We start from the raw sequence: 19,359 nt of genomic DNA on the forward strand, positions 1-19,359 counted from the left end.
TGAACTGTAACTCTTTTGATGGGGAAAGAGCAACAACAGCGGCTTTGTATCTTGGAGACCGAAACCCTGAAGGCCTATTCATATTTGAGCATGATACCCATTAAATCCTAAAGTCCAAATAAAATAGTATCTAAAGTCCAAAAGATAATATATCTAAAATCCAAAAGATAATTATCTAATGATCAAAAGATAATATCTGATTTTATTCTCATTTAATTCCAAATCAAAAGTAATAATGACTTATTCAATTTAACATTTATAACAATAAATGAGATCACCATTATATAAATCATTTAATTTAAAATAACATAATTTATGATTATAATTAATATATATATTGCCACGAATAAGATAGGAAATTAATAATTTCCTAAGAGAGAAGCCTTGGAACCCCTACCATGAGTTTGGTAAAACAAATTATTGTGCGAATAAATTGGTCTTTTATAGACATAATTTACAATATAATTGTCATATATTTTTTTATCTTTCTGTATTTTTCTTAGTTTGTTTATATATATTCGGTTGAAATTATATTTTTTAAAGTAATCGTTGTGTAATTTGTTTTTTTTTTTCTTGATTGTTTCTACCTCGTTATTTATAAAAGGAATAAAGAAAAATAACTAATTTCTGCACTATAAAACTTTGATTTGAATGGAATTCCTTTACTCTATATGGATTTTTTAAAAATGGTAAATAATAAAGATCTAAATAAAATTCGGGTAAAACTATTGAAACTTAACTATAATTTATGTTGATTTAATTTTGAAACTTATTAAAAACAAATGTAAATAAAGAAATTACATGTTGCTTTCAACAGAATGAGAGAGCTGCGTTGCTTAAGTCACTCAAACTCTCTACAAGAAATGCAGCTTGATGTTAATATGTATTATGTTAAATAATTTAATTACAAATTATATGTTACGTGTATATTAAAATTGGTCATCAAAATCAGTCATCAGTATAAAATATATTATAAATACACATTGAAAATAATTTAAATTATATATGTATTTATACATAAATATATCAGTGATTGATTTTAGTAGCTAATTTTGATGTACAAATAACATTTTTATTTAATTAAATATATTAAATTATTTAATAATTTTCAGTTGTTATTTTTAAATAAAAATATTTTCAAGTGTGTGAGTAGTTATTTTATTTAATTTCTCCAACCTTATTTAATTTATTTGTAGTGAATAATCCTTCAATTAGCTATTTTATCCTTATCAAATACATATCTTTTTATGATTCATGAATAAATTTTTTTAAGTCACTTGTATTTTTAATTTTTAACAGTGTTATATATGGTTTACCATGCATATATAAAAATAAATTTATTTAAATACAATTAAATTTGAGATAAAAAAAATTATTATTAAAAATGTAAGATAACAATATACACATAAATAGATTGGGCTGAGACTTTTCTATTACTAAAATTAAAAGGCATTATTGATACGTAATCTATATCTCGGCAAAAAAGGAATCAAATACTAACAACCAAATCCAAACGAGTTATCCAAAGCTCGAATCCACATTAACCAAGTCAAAATTAACCTCGACAAATGAGGAAAATCCCGAAACAAACTCCAACTAAACAATCTAAAACGTCTATATAAACAAACAAATAACCTCGGAGTAAAACAGGTTACACAGCTCACTCTAATCTTCTTATTGTTAATTCTCTTAAGTCATACTATAATTTGAGCATCGGAGTGCTTTTTGCAGGTGCTTCCGCCGTGGTGTTCCAACCAGACCGACGTATAACTCTTTCGCCCAAACTCAGTCATCAGCAGAAGGAGTTATCATACCTCGGCAGCATACGCATGGAACATTTGGCGTCCACCGTGGGACCCGAAGTTTAAAGACCCCACTAAGTTTAACTCTCTGTTTTAAGATTCTTCGCTTTTACACTTTTCTTTTTCAGGATCGCCAATCCCGAATATGGCTGATAACTGGGTCCAACAACCCACACAAGTAGAACTCCTGGCTCAAATCGTCAAACTTCAAGCGGAAGTTCGGAAAATAACCAAGCTATCATCCGCCAACAAAGCTGGGAAAAACGAAGAAGGAAACTCCAAAAATCCAACTTAAGGAAATACGAACCCCCTAATCATCACCCCGCCAAATGGAGAAGCTGACGTTAGACAACCCCTTCTCAGAAGAGATCACCAATTTTCAAATGCCAAAGAACTTTGTGCTGCCTATTTCCCTTGAGCCATACAAGGGGTTTGGTGATCCCTGCGCTCATATCAAGAAATTTCAATCCATGATATTTTTTAACGGCGCTAATAATGAGCCTATACTTTGCCGAGCTTTCCCAACTTATCTTGATGGTGCTGCATTACTCTGGTTCTCTAAGTTGTCTGCAGGTTCAATTTCTTCTTTTGAAGAGCTGGCGAGATCTTTCATTGATTACTTTGCCGCATCAAGAATATATGTACACGGATCAGACTACCTCGGCACAATTAGACAACGACAACATGAAAGCCTAAAAGACTACATGGCTCGATTCGCTGAAGCCACTATGGAGATTCTAGACTTAGACCCTGCAGTCCACCTACACGCCCTTAAAACCGGCCTCCGACCTGGCAAGTTCCGAGAAATGATCGTAGTAACCAAACCAAAATCTCTGGAAGAATTCCGAGAAAGGGTTGCAGGTCAAATGGAGATCGAAGAACTTCGTGAAGCTCATAAAATAGACAAACAACCAACCAAAAGAGAAGAGGAGAAGACTTTCAAATTGTCAGGTAACAAGGAACCAAAGAAACCTTTCAAGCTCACACCATTAATACCTACACCAGATTCAATACCAAGAGGGAGAACATAATCAAAGAGATTCTTAACGCCAAGATAGTAAAACCTCCTGCCCGAACAAGAAGTTTTCAAGACCAGTGATTTGTAGACAGGAGCAAGCACTATGCATTCCACCAGAAATATGGACACACAATGGACGAATGCGTAATAGCCAAGGACTTGCTGGAAAGATTAGCTCGGCAGGGACTTCTGGACAAGTATGTCGAAGGGCGAAGAAACAGGGAAATCAAACAAGATCAAGACGAGCGTCCAACAGAAAAGGAAAAAGGGAAATGGACAGCTCTGAATCCATCAAGAGGAATAATAAACTGCATATCAGGAGGATATGTAGGAGGAGGCGAATCAAGCTCAGCCCGAAAACGAAGCTACCGAGCAATACTAGCAATCGAAGGAACAATACCTCCAACAAAACAGGATGCAGTAGAACCAGAGATAACCTTCAATCAATCTGACCTAGCTTCACCAGGCCCACCTCGACGATCCAGTAGTAATTTTCATCCAAACAGGAGAATTGCTGGTAAGAAAGGTCCTTTTGGACCTAGGTAGTAGTGCCGATGTACTATTTTATTCAACTTTTCAAAAAATGAAACTATCTGAAAAAAGCTATGCAATCTTCATCTGGAGAACTGGTTGGATGCTCTAGTAGTCCCGATAAAAGGACACGTATGGTTAAAGACAACAATGGGGAACACCCCATTATCAAAACTATTGATGTCTAATATCTCATAGTCGACTGCCCCAGTCCTTATTATATCATCCTCGGAAGACCTGCCCTGAACAACTTCAGAGCGATAGTGTCTACTTTACATTTGTATGTCAAGTTTCAGGTCCAGGATGACAAGATAGCAACGGTACACTCAGATCTCCAACAAGCTCGACAGTGTTACAATGCAAGCATGAAAAAGACCAACAAAACACAAAAGACTCAACAAGAAGTGAAAGCAATCCATAGCACATCTGAGGTGCTGTCTCTAGCCGAGCTCGATCCCATGGAGGATTTCCAGGAAAGACCTCAACCGGTAGACGACCTCCAGAAAGTTTCTCTGACCACAAAGGCAGACCAATTTACGTACATTGGACGAGCTCTAGAAGGAGAGGAACGATCGAAGCTGATAAAGGTGCTACAGGACAATGCCGACCTGTTCGCCTGGACACCAGCGGACATGCCGAGAATAGACCTAAGTTTCATCTGCCGTAAACTCGCTATCGACAAAACAATCCGACCGGTTGCCCAAAAGAAAAGGAATCTCGGAACAGAAAAGATGAAAGCAGCTCTTGAAGAAACTAAGAAGCTCCTCAATGCCGACTTCATTAAAGAGATCCGCTTCACCACATGGCTCTCAAATGTGGCAATGATAAGAAAGAACTCAGGTAAATGGCGCATGTGCGCCGACTTTACAAATCTTAATAAGGCCTGTTCAAAAGATGCTTATCCTTTGCCTTGTATTAACAAACATGGTCTTAAAATCTTTATAAGAAGACTTATACAGAGAGAAAATAGAATGACGGGGATGGCTACTAAGGTTCACCCACAAGCCACGCCTAACACCTTTAGCCTGGAAAAAGGGAAAAGAAAATCCTAAGGGATGGAGGACACTCTAAAACATCCATCAAAATTTCGAAGGCCTGGACAAAACCCACGAGTTGGGGTGTAATTGAGACGGAGCACAATTCAACCAAAATAAAACTCCACACTCAAAATCGGAGAATGGAAGCCGGACACCTAACTCAGTCAATAAGCACGTATAGAGGTAAAAGTAAGACCAGTCATCGACTCTCTCGCACAGACGGTCATTCTCCTCACAAGGTAAAACCTCTATCCTTACTTCACAACCATCCCTGACCCACACATTTGACCCCAAGACACCTTCACTGACTCAACGTCACGGAAACGAGATACACAACATTTCACCTGCTCATTCACCCAACTTCAGGGATCATCATCTGTAACAACAACCTTAGCCTTGTCCATTTTTTGAAAATTAAACAAAGAATAACAAAGCTAAAGGGGGGGACCCGAATTTTTCACAACCAACCTTTGTTACTCGTTTTTCTCTGGAGACAGACGAAGCAAGGTGAAAATTCTACTCAAACAGGGGGCTCACCTAGGACAAAGCAAGGTAATAAAACCTGGGAAAAATGAATCGGTTTTACCTTTTAATAACCGTTCCAATCCCAACCGTTCAATCAATATACAAACAATCCAACGACCCAGAGGTTATCGAAACCTGAGCCACGTTTCCCATCAATCAATTCACCTGGCGCAAGAAACAAAGCATCAATTAAATGCGTGACTATCTCTCTCCCGAGAAAACCAAGGCAAGCTCGGGAAAAAAGTACGTCTCCGACAACATATCCATAACTGAGGTAGACCAAGAAAAGCTCGCCTTTGTTTTCTTACAAATACAAGGCAAGCTTGGGGGCTATGACACGTAACCTATACTTCGGCAAAAAAGGAATCAACCCATAAAATCCGGACGAGCTATCCAGAGCTCGGATCCACATTAACCAAGTCAAAACTAACCTTGGCAAACGAGGAAAATCCCGAAACAAACTCCAACCGAACAACCTAAAACGTCTATATAAACAAACAAGTAATTCTGGAGTAAAACATGTTACACAACTCACTTTGATCTTCTTATTGTTAATTCTCTTAAGTCATACTCTAACTTGAGCGTCGGAGTACCTTTTGCAGGTGCTCCCGCCATGGTGTTCCAACTAGGCCGACGTATATCTCTTCCGCCCGAACTCAGTCATCAGCAGAAAGAGTTATCATACCTCGGCAGCATACGCACAGAACAATTATGTTTGCTGCGTGTGAGCGCCAAGGCCATTATCATGTAGATTTCATCGCAATACAACTGTCAAAGCCTGTAACAAGACGACTTAAGAAAAAGAATGATAGCCAATTATGTATTTATTTAAGAAAAGTATAGGTAAACAATGAAAATACTAAACAATGTGAACAATAGATATATTGAATGTTGAATTTATTAGGTGTGCAGATGATTATTCTAATATTAAGATTTAGGTAGATAATTTAGAGGTGTAATGTATTTTTATTTTATTAGGCCAATTTTAGAACTCATTTCTCACATTGTTCACAAAAATCATTGTCTACCTAGCAAAATCTATTTATTTATAGTACTTATTACTTTTATTTTTTTATAAAGTGAGAATTCGAACAAAAATATATATGACGTTTGACTTTGTCTATTAAATAAATTATTATGTATTAAATTTTTGATACGTCGTATAAATTGAAAGTGTTATCTTTATTAAAAAATGTTGCTATATTCTTAAAATTGTTGATTTGACTCTTATACTAATTTTTTAATTTTTGTAAAATTTGAATTTTTAATAAAAATTTATTAGAATATTATTTTATTTTTTATAAATTTTATAATATTATTTGTCTGCTTTCATTTTATTATTATTTTGATATTTTTTTTATTTTGTAAATTTAATAATTTTTAATGAGTTGAGTTTTTATTTACAAATTTGATAATTTTTTTAAATATTTTTTATTTTTGAATATCTATATTTTAATTTACCAATTCTTATTGCTAATTTTTCTATTTTTAGTCTAGTCTACTAATTCTTATTTATTTTTGAATTTTTTAAGTAAAATTTATGGTGAAATTGAGATTTTGAAAAAAAATATTTAGTGTCGCTTAAATTAATATTAGTTAAATAATTAATATAATTATTTATTCTCTTAAATCTTTAATTTTATTCATAATTTATACTTTTATTATTAACCTACGGTTTTTGGAGTATATTTTTCAACTATAGTCAAATAAACCATTTTAAAAGAATATTTTTACTATCTTTATATGAGTGACCGTTTTTATAATACGACTTTAGTTTTATGCATGCCTTATTTTTTAATACAAAACTGGATAAAGTATCGTTGCAAATTGTACAAAGAACTGCTGATGCAATACGAATGGAGCATTTTGGATTTTTATCATGTATTTTAAATAGTAAAATATAGATAGAAAAGCAGAGTTTTGTAGAACAAAATAAATTATATTTAAATTCTTTTAGCATCCATATATCATTGCATGATAAGTAGGAAATCAATTATTCATGTACGTTTCATTTTCTTGGGCATCAATTATGAGAATTAGTTTCTCTGCCTTCTCAGATACAGGTACTCTTGAGATTTTGTATTGCATAAAAGTATTGCTTTTAAGGAAACATATGTTTTTTTTTCCATCCTAGATAAGTTTATTAGGTTATTCTAGTTTAAATATTTTTTTTTTAAATTATGAATGAGACTCAAATTCGAGATCTTTAGATGGAAAAAGAGACTATATCAGTTAAACTACAAATCATTAAATTTATAACTCGTTGGCCAGCCATTACTATGTTATTGATGTGTGAGTTTGAATTTTTTATAAAAATTTTTGAAATACCTGTTATTTTGACGATACATATATTTATTTAGCTAAGTAATGTCAAAAGCTTATTGGAAAACTCTTCATGTAAGTAAAGAATCAATATACTTAGTAGCAAATTTGCAAAACGTTAAAAATATTTGGAAACACCAAAATCAATTATTAAAACGGTTATATATATATATATTAATTAAATAATCAATCATAGAATAATTAAATTTATTATAGAAATATCATTATTTTTTATTCATAGAAGAGCATAAAAATATATATAAAAGACAATGATCTTAGCATCATGGTCATACCCAACAAATTTATAAATACAGAACGCCCATACATGTAGGGATTATCTTTTGTATGATTTTTTTTTAATATCTTCTAATTTTTTTTTTTGGTATTAAGACGGGCCAGAGCCCAAAAAAAAAATTACATCGAAATTAAACGAGACAGAGATACCCCTTGTTCATTATCTACTAATAATCTAAGCACCTCTTTAGGAGGAGTATCCCAAAAGTAGAATCCTGGGTCTAGATTCAAATTTTTGCGCGCCAGGCAGTCTGCACATCTATTGTCTTCTCTATAAATATTCACAAAACTAATTTGCCAATTCCTCTTTTTCCACTTACTGATGTCCCTAATCAAAGCATTTGGGTGGTTTGTAAGATTTCTTGAGCTGCTTATAATCTTTACTGCTGACTTGGAGTCACACTCCACTTTAATTTTCCTTATCCCCAAAGTCCACGCTAGTTCCATTCCCTTTTTGATTCCCCCACAGTTTCGCCATATAAGCCGTGCACCTCCCTATATTGAAGGAAAATCCAGCAACCCATTTGCCTCTTCCATTCCTCAAGAGCCCGCCACACCCAGCTTTTTCCTTGCTCCCTTGCACCGTGCCATCGATGTTAAGCGTCATCCGCTCCTGCGATAGTGGCATCCATCTTATGTTCCGGATCTCTTTGTTCTTGTTGATTCGGTTCTCCACCCTTCTCTGAAAAGCTTCCTTGACTTCCGCCACTTTCTTCATCACTTCAAGTTGAGTATTTTGTGGCCTGTTATAATTTGGCTCATGAATTTTCTTATTTCTCTAATTCCACATCTTCCAGCATGCTATAATGAATATATCCATCCAATTCTGATTATGGTCATGCCCTAATTGTTGTTGTATGTTCATATCCATCCATTCTTCTCTATTTGCTTGGAAGAAAATATGTAATGCACTTGGCCGAATGAGCTGCGCCCAAGTACTGGAGACTTTGGGGCAGTCCCTTAGAGCATGAAGAAGGTCTTCTTGATGGTTTTGACACAGCTGACAATCTCCTCTACTTACAAACATCCTTGCCTTTTTGTGATTAGTGAGTATTCGGTTATGCTTTGCTTTCCAAATAAAGATCTTTGCTTTCTGCGGTCCTTGCCACTTCCAGATTTTACTCCAGATTGTGGTTGTAGATTTGGTCCAATTTGCTAATGCTTTGTACGTGCTGGCGACAGAGAAATCCCCATCATCCGAGTGCATCCATCCAATTCTGTCCGCGCCATTTTTCTTGTTTGGGGGGAAGCGCCAAAATCTTCATTGTTGTTTCCTCTGGGAGGTAATTTTTTAAACTGTCTCTGTTCCAATTTCCATCTCTATTTATCCATTCACTAACAGTGCTTTCTATGTTTGTTATGTTCATAGTTGCTATGTTAAGAAGGGAGCCCTCGTTGTTCACCCATCTCTCAGTCCAGAATCTAGTTGTTGTTCCATCTCCAACGAATTTCATTGTGTGCTTCTGGAATGTTGGCCAAATCTTCAAAATTTCCTTCCACAGGTTTGAATATACTTTTCTAGCAGTAGGATTGTTTATGTTGCTGTCTCCATTGCAATACTTTTGGATTAGCACTTTTGCCCAAAGCGAGTTAGGGTTCTCCTTTAATTGCCAAATGATTTCCATTAAAAAAGCATCATTCATCAAACTCAGTCTCCTAAATCCCAATCCTCCCTCATGTTTAGGTGTGCACATAGTTTTCCAGTTGATAGCATGCCATTTTCTCCTCCGATCTTCATCTCCCCATATAAAGCCTCTCTGTATTCTTTCTATTTCATTACAGATACTCCTTGGTACTCTCTCATGTTGCATTTCAAAATTAACACTTGGGCTTATTGCTGATTGTGCCAATGTTATTCTGCTCGCTAGTGATAGGCATTTTGATTTTCACCCTTTTAGCTTTCCTTGCACCATTTCTAGAACTGCTTTGTAATTTTTCTTTCCCACTTTGTTGTTGTTAATCATAGCCCCCAGGTATCTTCCAAGAGCTTAATTCTCCTAGAATTCTATTTTTTCCTTGATGCTTTGCTTGATTTGCACTGGAGTGTTTTTAGAGAAAACTATTGATGATTTTGTCGAATTGATCTTCAAACCAGTAGCTTTGCAAAAATTTTCCATTACTCTGTTTATTACCTCCATTTGGTGTGTTGAAGCATCAGCAAACAACAGCAGATCCTCTGCGAACATTATATGAGAAATTTTTATTTTCTCTCTTTCCACCGTGAAAAGGATCCAATGTCCATGATTCACCTCTTACTCTATGTACTGTGACAGTTTATCCATGCAAATGACAAATAGGTAAGGAAAAATGAGGTCCCCTTGTCTAATTCTTCTGCTAGGACTAAAATTTTCTGTTTTGCTGCCATTTCATAGGATGTTGTAACTGATTGATCTAACCTCCTCCATAATGATGTGGATGATTTTCTCAGGGAGCTTTAGTTCTAGGAGCCTTTCTTGAATAAAATTCCAATTGATTGTATCATATGCTTTTTCAAAATCGATTTTGATCGCCATGTAGTTCTTCTTCCCTTTCATTTTCTTCATAGAATGCATTACCTCCTTTGCAATAAGGATGTTATCTTGAATCTTTCTACCTGGTATGAAACTTGATTGATGTGGACTAATTCTGTCATTTAGGTGAGGTTTGGGCCTTTGCACTAGGATTTTGGTTAAAATTTTAAGCCCGACGTTGCATAAGACTATTGGCCTAAATTGTGTGATGAATTCTGGGTGTTGGAGCTTTGGGATGAGAACTATCAGGGTGGAGTTAGAGTCCTTCAAAAGGGTGGGATTCCGCCAGCAATCCTTGATGTAGTCACACACTTTGCGCTTTAGAACCTCCCAGTTGTTTTTAAAGAAAATGGCTGGAAATTCATCCTCTCCTGGAGCCTTGAGCGAACCAATGCTAAAAAGGACCTTTTTGATCTCCATATCTGTTGGTATCATCTCCATATTCCTGCAGACCAAAGGGTCCAAGTTAGGCATGTTTATATTATCTAACCGTAGCGGAGTGATGATTACCTCTTCTTGGTAAAGTCTTTAGTAGGAATTGATGATGTGATCTTTCAGTTCTTGTTCCTCCTCTATCCAATTTCCATTAGCATCTCTAAGCTTGTGAATTTTGTTCTTTCTTCTTCTTATAATGGCTTTAGTGGGATAGAACTTTGTGTTTCTATCCCCTTCAACCATCCACTGCTCTCTAGATTTTTGGAGCCAGAGAGCTTCTTCTTTGTCAAGAATGTCTTCTGGTTCTCTTTTTAGGTTTGTTTCCAAATTATCCAGAAAAGGGTTTTTCCCGTAGCTAATACTTTTTTGGATGCCATTGATTCTGTTTAAAAGTCTTCTCTTTGTCTTGAAGATATTTCCGAAGACCTCTTTGTTCCATTTACTTAGATCTTTTCCGAGACTGTTGAGATTTTGAATGAACATGCTGTCCTCTTTCCAATGTTTTTTCAAAAACGGCCTGAAATCCGAGTGCATTGACCACATAGCTTCGAATCTGAAAGGTCTGCCATTCCTGCAATCTGTTCCTTCATTTTTCGTTAACAAAAGAGGATGGTGGTCAAATTTGGTTCTAGGCAGGACTTTGACAACCGCTTCTTGAAATTTGGTTCTCCACGAGGGATTAGATAGAGCCCTATCCAATCTATTGAAAACTTTGTCGTATCCTTTCCATTGTGGCCCTCTCTAGGTAAACCTGGATCCTATAAATTCTAGATCTACTAATCCGCATCTATCGATCCAATTAGCAAAGTTTCTGCACATTCTAAGATCAATTGGTCTGCCACCTTTTTTCTCAGTGCCATCTTTTATCTCGTTAAAATCTCCTATTAACAGCCAAGGTTCTCCCATGTTTCTTGTTATTCTTTCAATATTCTGCCAAATCACTCTTCCATTGTTTGGTTGTGGACTCGCATAAACCGCTGTGAGGTACCAGGGATCTTGGATGTGATGCTGCACTCTTGTATGTATGAATTGCTGGTTAGATTCTAATGTTGTAATAGAGATACTGTTGTCCTTCCAGCATATTCAAATTCTTCCTATAAAACATTGAGCTTCCTCAATAATGAAATTGTTGAAATCAGCACCTTGAATAATTCTTCTAGCATTATTACCGCTAGTTTTTGTTTCCAAGAGGATCACAATGTCAGAATTGTATTGTCTTAAGAATTATTTTAAGGTGCGTCTAAAAGCACAACTAGCCGCACCTCTAACATTCCAAGACATTATAATCATTAAAACCCTTGGAAGGAATTAGTTTAGCTGCATATCCGCAGCTGTGTCTTTCTCTCTCTCACTAATTCTGGGAGTTTCACACTCCACTCCAATTATCAGGTCTTCTATCTCCTTTTGCATGTCTATTTCCATAGGCACATCAGATCTCTGTTCTAGCTCTCTAAGGTCTGGTGGTTCTTCCTCCTGCACTTTATGGTATTCTTGCTCTTTGTTGTTGGTTGTTTGAAAATTTTGATTTTGCGTGTCGTCATTAGCTGCCTTCCAGTTCTCCTTGTATTTAACTATGTTGTTTTCCTTGATATTCTTGCTGCTTTCTCCCTTGTAAATCACTTTCTTTGTGTTGTTCTGATTTTTTCCTACTTGTATTTGCTGATTTTGTGCTTGAGTCAGTTCTATCTGGTTGTTCTTGTTTTTTGTTGTGTTGTTCTTTTCAATTTGATTCTTGTTTGGTTGTTTTGTCTCTTTTTCTTTGTCTCTTTGCTTTTGTTCTTTCTCCTCTTGTGCTGCTTTTTTGTTGTTTTCTGACTCTTTTTCCTCCTCATTCTCCATTCCACTTTCATTTAGCTCTTCTATTTCTAGCACACTATATCTTGACTTATTATTTTTCTTACTTTCTTTCTCTTTGGTGTGGCTGGCACCAACTTCCTCTTTGTTCATTTTCTTCCTCACTCTTCTTTGCCTCTGGATTATCATCCATGGGCCGTACTTATCTGATTCCTGGTTCATTGTGGCTTTATTTCTTTTTGCTTTCTCTAGTTCATTTTTCCCTGCTGCTTCTTGAATTACTGCTGCTGTTTTCATATTTTTTGCTGCTTGTTTTTCCTTCTCTTCTTTCTCCTTTTGTTGCTGCTCTTTTGCCTCTTTTAATTCCTTCCAAATATCGCAATTTTTCTATTCATGGTCTACTTTGCCATATGTAAAGCAAATTTGGTGAATGCCCTCATACTCAACTTGATATTCCTTTCCATTTACCATATATCTTCCTAGCAGTGGCTTAGCTAAGTCCACCTCCACGCATAGCCTTGCGAATTTTTCTCGACAGAGATGCGAGGTGTTGTAATCCACTTTACAGGTTCTGCCTATAAGGTCACCTATTTTCCTTAGAATCTTTTCATTGTAGAGTTCGATGGGAAGGCCTGGAAGTCTAACCCATGCTGTGATTTTGTCAATCGAGGTAAGAATGAGGTTAAAGTTTGGCTCCCAGAATCTTAAAGCCAAGTAGTGATCATATATTTTTCAAGGACCATCAAGGAGAGCATGATCGAAGTCATCCTCAGCATAAAACTTTACCAGGTAGAAGTCATTGCCAATGTCTATGACATCCACTCCACCAAATCTGCCCCACATCATTTATAGCCTCATTTTTCATTGCTGCATATCCAATCTTTCTCCCCATGAGTTTAACAATTAGGGATTTTCACCATGGCTTTCAGAGTTCTCTTTTAGCATTATCATTTATAACAATATTGAACAGACCGTCTCCCATATCCACAAGTGATATGTCTTCTTTTTTTTTTCCTTACATCTTTTCTTGGTTCTGATGTTTCAGGTATTTTCTCCTGGTCACTCATCAATTCTTCATTTTCAGTCTCTGATAGGTCTTCATCGGATGTTGCTCCAGCTCCAGTAACCATGTTCGCATAGGACCTCGTTCTCTGATTCTCTACTTTATCTTCTATCCAATCTTCATGACGAAGGACAAGCACTTGTGTGCCTGAGAACCCATCTTCCCCTTTTCTAATCTTTTTGCTGTTCCTTGCTTGGTTCTCATGTTCCTGTGGTGGTCGGGAGTGCTCATTGGGGGCCCTTTCCAGCCTATTGTTGCCGGTCATGGGCGATGATGGCTGTTTGAAACGTTATGTTGTGCAGAGAAAAAACAGGGGAGGTGCTAAATAATTTTCTTCGTATAAAAAAGAAAGTCCAACGTTTTTTTAATATCTTCTATATTAATTAACTTTCGTAAAAACCGTTTTTGGTCATGATAGCACTTATTTTTGGACCTAACCTTTATAAACACTTTACTGTTACAATTTTATGGCCCATTGTAATCTTTTTGGATCACGAAAAACCAAACTCTCTAAGCAAATTTTTGGGCGGAAGCTGGTGCCTCTAGAAAAAGTAGGAAGTGTATCCCTCTCTGTATACTAATTTTAGAAGTTATCTAAGTCATTAAAATAAAACACTATTTCAACTCTTTTCTTTTTATTTTTTAGTCACATTTTAATATATGTACTAACATAAAAACTAAATTATTCAAAATACTATTAAAAATATTTAAAGTATCAATAAAAAAATATAATTAAATTAAGTACATGAATAATTAAACATATGCCAAAATTTAAATATATGAAATAACTGAATTGATAAAATATTATTATTATTATTATTATTATTATTATTATTGTAATAATAATAATAATAATAATAATAATAATAATAATAATAATAATAATAATAAACCATTCATATATTTTTTAGTATTAAAACAGGATTAAAAATCTGCCATATACATATTTTGGTCATTTTAATATTTATTTTTTTTGGACTTTGGTCCAATATCTAATATTTGTAAGAAATATTTAACACTTATAAAAAAAGTTATTAATCTAGTTAATAAATTACTATTTTAATTTAAATCATTTACATAAAATATAATAAATAAATAATTAAAATGTATTGAATTAAAAATTAAAATTTATTAAATTAATAAGAGCATAACACTTTAAAAATTACAAATTTAAATCTCATTCTTAACTTTAATAAAAAAAAAAAAACAAGGAGCACAACACCCGTTAGCATTTAAGGATGACCCAAATTTTTGTTCCCTATTTTAGAGAGTAATATTTAGTTGGTTGGTGCTGCACTCTACTCACAATTAGGGTTTCTTTGAGAGGTTTCGAAATCCTGTGCGGCAGCCATCATGGTGAGTGTCCTTCTTCCTCGCATTTCATTAGATCCGTGCTTGATTATCTATGCGGTTTCTTTGAATAACTGAATTTTCATGTGGATTGAGTAGGTTCTTCAGAATGACATCGATTTGCTTAACCCTCCAGCTGAGCTTGAGAAGAGAAAACACAAGCTCAAGCGTCTTGTTCAGTCTCCTAACTCTTTCTTCATGGTATTCTCTCTCTTATTATCTTTCCCGTTTTTTTTGTTATTAGTTTTTCTAATACGTTTTTATGTCTCTTGTTTTCCCCTGTTTTATTGTTGCAGGATGTGAAGTGCCAAGGTTGCTTCAACATGTAAGTTGGATGATTCTCCCGTTTTTTTGTGTTGATTTTTATTTAGTGATATCTAACTTGCTTCAAATTACTCGAATTAGTTTTAACACGCCAAATTTGTGATTGGATGCAGTACCACTGTATTCAGCCACTCTCAAACTGTCGTGGTGTGCGGAAACTGCCAGACAGTATTGTGCCAGCCAACCGGCGGGCGAGCCAGGCTGACTGAGGGCTGCTCTTTTAGGAAGAAAGGGGATTAAAACGGTGTGACATCCTTTTAGACTGTAAAGTTTTGCTGCTCTAAAATAGGATCAATGCCTTTTGTCTTTGTTTCACAGTTTTCTCTAGAACTTGATGATACCACCTAGCCTTTTCATATTGCATATGGTTTTGGTAGATTTTTAATTTTATCTTTCATGTTGGATTCATATTACTCAGATTCTTCAATGATTGTTATGCATGTGTTGTAGTTCTTTGTGCTTGATTTGTCTTACTTTTGGTTCTTAAAGCTGGACATTACACGTGTTTTTATGCTTTTCTAGGTTAGGTTTTAATCTTGAGGATTGCTAGGAGACTAGCAACTTTTGTGATTTGTAGCCATCAAATAGCCATCAATGATGGTTTTAATGGTACGAGATTGATGTGAGATTTCATCCATTGGCTCATTTTTTTTTTACTGGTTACATACTGGCCAGAATTTAAAAAAGTTGCTGGCCCCTTAGACTTTTCTTATTTATATTTTGGATTTTTTGTTGAACACAAGCAATGTGGATTGCTTGATGATGCGCCTAAGGCCGAGCGCTTCCCTCTTGAGTTAGGGGTGGCGTGGTATATCCACGGGAGAGGGTATTCTTTGTGGCGCACATTTAAGTGCGTAGGCGCACAACAATTCGCCGTATGGTGAAGGGGCTACAGGCCGCTTTGCTGCTTTAGTAATAGCAGTTTGAGCGAGAAGGATTGCCCCATATTTCTTTACAATTTTGGGCTCAAGGTGAAACTTGCCTCTATAGTTAGAGATTTCTTCTTTGTTTGCTTGGCTGCTCTTAAGTTACGAAAAAAATCAGCTTTTCATTCATTCGGTCTTTGTTGAATAACAAGCAGTCTTAGCCTTTGTCATTTTTTTAGGTATAAATGTCAAATGCATGATATGATTGACAAGGTTTATCATGAATATTAAACTCTGGAGTTTTGCTACTCTTAGTTATATCCATAGAATTAAGAATCTCCAGAACATAAAATAAGTCCTTGCCTTATAAGATTAGAATTTACCACTTCAACTATTTGAAAATTTTGATGGTGAAATCCCTAATCTTTCATTACACATCTCAAATATATTAAAATTATTTGAAAATTCATCACTTCTCTAGATTTCTAATTTTTTATTTAAATCATTTTAAATTTAATTCTTTCAGTTGTGGACTTGTTATCATTTTTTCTAGAGAAAATGATAAATCGATCATGGACTTTTTAGTCCGCAGACATTTAACTCCCTGAAGATTTAAAAAGAGTAAAGTATCGTTTTTGTCCCCAACGTTTGGGGTAAGTTCCAAAATTGCCCATAATATTTCAATCGTCCTATTTAAGTTCCTAACGTTCCAAAATGGATTTAATGTTGTCCTGCCATTAGAGATCTGTTAACAGAATTGACGGTGGGACGAAATTATGACGATTTTAAAATGTTAGGAATTTAAATAGAACGAAAAAGTTTGAGACAAAAACGATACATAGAAATAAAATTTAATTTTATCCTTTAATAATATCAATTTTTTATTGTATATAATATTTAATTATTTTTTAATTACATCGAAGTAAATTATTCTTAATCACACTATTTTCATTCTAAATAATTTTTTTATATTTTTATATTAACTTATAACTTTTAAGTGTAAAATTATAAAAAAATAAATTTATTTAGAATGAAAGTAATGTGATTAAGTGTAATTTATTTCGATGTGATTAAAAAATAATTAAATATTATATACAGTAAAAAATTGATATTATTGAAGGATAAAATTAAATTTTATTTATATGTATCATTTTTGTTAACGGATCCCTAACGGTAAGGCAACATTGAGTCAATTTTGAAACGTTAGGGACTTAAATAGGATGATTGAAACGTTAGGGACAACTTTAGGACTTACCCCAAACGTTGGGGGACAAAAACGATACTTTACTCATTTAAAAATATATTAAAGTCTGCGACCTCTTCAAAATTTGGACATATCGATTTCTGAGTCTAATTTGTTCAATTTTAAAAAATTTTTCACGTGTGCATCCGTATCAACTAGATCAGTACAACGGGAGTTACGTTTGATTTTTTTGCTGAGAGATGTGATCAAAAGTAGTAGTATTATGAAAGAAGTTATTTTTTCAACTTCTCTATAAACTCCTAAGTAGCTTCTTAAAAAGTTGCAATTTAATAGATTAGTCATATAATAAATACTGAGAGTTGACGGATTCCTCATTGACTAATCATTAATTCTACAAGTATTTAAATCATACCCAATATCCATTCAACTAGCACCCTAGGGTATTAGGTGTCCGAAATCAAAGTATAATAAATACATTGTTAATTACTATAATAGTCGCGGGTTAAAGGAAGCTCTGTTACCATGTTCATCTTGAGAATATCCTATTGACAAATATGCGGTAATTATAACCATTAGGAATTCTCAGAGTGAGTCAATTCAATGATCATATCTCTATATGCACCATTTATATATATAATGTAATAAATGAGATCTATTAATCTTCATCCAATGAAGACCATATTATATATATATATATATATATCTTTCCGGATTATTAATGTCCTTTTTAATAATCCTATGACCAAGAACAATTTAGATTAAATTATAAAAGATTTATCTCTTAATATTATGATCACTATCACAATGATAAATCTATAAATTTAATCAAAGACTTTATTATATTAATATTTTAATATAATAACAATAATAAATTATTTGACACGTGATTGATTGGATTGTGGTCATACTACTTATTTTCAACATTAACCAACATTAAATAATAATAAAATTAGTTCTAACAAGAGTACTAATAACATAGTTGACAAAGCATGATCACTGAAACTAACCTTGTGAAGCAAATGCGCGGCAATATGAATTTTATTCAACCGATTAAGATTTTTTTCTAGGTTAATTTTATCACCACTCATTTAAATTTTTTTTTTTTCAAACCACAACACAAGATTTTTAACTGCTGACAATTTTTTTCCCCACCACCAATTTTTTTTTATCTCTCTTTCACTCCTACTGAATCTGCGACTTGGTTCCCTCCCCCTTCTCCCCTTTCATATTCAACCAAAACCAACATCTCTTCCCATGACCATCCAATACATCTAGTGCATGCTCGTACGCGGACTAGCGCTACTAAAATTTGCAGCCTTAACCGATGCTTCTCCATTTCGTAGTCACCAGAAATGAAGTGCCCCATTTCTTGTCCATCACAACAGAGATGCTCCATTTCGCTGTTGCCTCATATGATTTGGTCCACTTCGCAAGCGCCAATAACGATGTTGGCCATTTCGCGTTCGCCATCCTTGAAGTGGATGGTTAATCCTTCACTTTGCCATGACAGTATCCTTTCGTTGGCGCCTCTCGTAAATTGACGGCATAACCCATTTTGCTGGGTATGCGCATTTTGATTATAGTTTCCATTCCTGCGTATTTAAGGAATTAATTTATTTTCTTTATATATATATATATATATAACAATTAAAAACAGCCCAAGTCAAAAGCAATAAATACCTTACTTGAAATAAAACAACCAGTCAAATAGTGACTAAAATATAACTAGTCAAATCATTCGTCATGGGCCCTTATAAGATATATAGTTGTACTAAAAAAAACGAAGCCATTTGCAAGAGTAACTCAGACTTGAGCAAAAAAAAAAAGACTCGAGCAGATTTTGCATACACAGTGAGAACATAATGGCCGCTATCATTACCGACCCTTTATTTTTCAACACCAATGCTTTGAGCTCGGTATGCAAATTAAAGACAATTATGTAGATAACTGCTGTGTCCACTTTTTCTTAGGTTAAATATAGTTTACTTTTAATACCTATCATTTTCATTTTCATTTTCATTTGTATTCTCCCCAACATTTTTTTGGGGTCTTTCACTCTTTCCCCACCAAATTTCTATGTTGCTTTTTTTTTAACCTTTTTTTGGGGGGGGGGGGGGGAGGAAAACGGGCAGCCGAAAAAGGTTATCTTTGTCTTTTTGATGGTGACAAAAAACCTACTTTTTTTTCACTTCCCTTGTTTTTCTAAAAGTGAAATCTAAGCCCAACGGAACCTAAGATACTATCATAATACTAAGATAGATCTCCCCAAAGCCACCGATAACAA

General features: G+C 34.5%; 1 protein-coding gene and 1 long non-coding RNA gene across 3 annotated transcripts; both read left to right on the top strand.

Moving 5' to 3' along the window:
- The first annotated feature begins 7,915 nt into the window (after nt 1–7,915).
- On the top strand, nt 7,916–13,656 carry LOC148546930 (uncharacterized). 2 transcript variants are annotated; one of them, XR_015900068.1, is made up of 4 exons: nt 7,916–8,575; nt 8,712–8,812; nt 9,625–9,826; nt 13,314–13,656. It is a non-coding gene; the product is annotated as an uncharacterized LOC148546930 (long non-coding RNA). The 2 variants fall into 2 exon arrangements; XR_015900067.1 differs by lacking the exon at nt 9,625–9,826.
- An 895-nt stretch (nt 13,657–14,551) lies between these two features.
- Nucleotides 14,552–15,467, top strand: LOC107619215 (small ribosomal subunit protein eS27y). Its single transcript, XM_016321459.3, has 4 exons — nt 14,552–14,687; nt 14,781–14,882; nt 14,978–15,006; nt 15,119–15,467. The coding sequence occupies exons 1-4, from the start codon at nt 14,685–14,687 to the stop codon at nt 15,243–15,245; spliced, it is 261 nt and encodes an 86-aa protein (XP_016176945.1). The 5' UTR covers nt 14,552–14,684; the 3' UTR covers nt 15,246–15,467.
- Nucleotides 15,468–19,359: the final 3,892 nt, after the last annotated feature.

Source organism: Arachis ipaensis, chromosome B9 (assembly GCF_059453495.1).
Source record: "Arachis ipaensis isolate K30076 ecotype BB chromosome B9, ASM5945349v1, whole genome shotgun sequence".
In the NCBI taxonomy this organism is placed as follows: Eukaryota; Viridiplantae; Streptophyta; class Magnoliopsida; order Fabales; family Fabaceae; genus Arachis; species Arachis ipaensis.

Bases quoted from the DNA above. Each gene is read 5' to 3' on its own strand.
- LOC107619215 (XM_016321459.3), top strand. The intron at 14,883-14,977 runs GTATTCTCTCTC...TTATTGTTGCAG, and splicing joins CTCCTAACTCTTTCTTCATG to GATGTGAAGTGCCAAGGTTG. The intron at 15,007-15,118 runs GTAAGTTGGATG...GATTGGATGCAG, and splicing joins TGCCAAGGTTGCTTCAACAT to TACCACTGTATTCAGCCACT.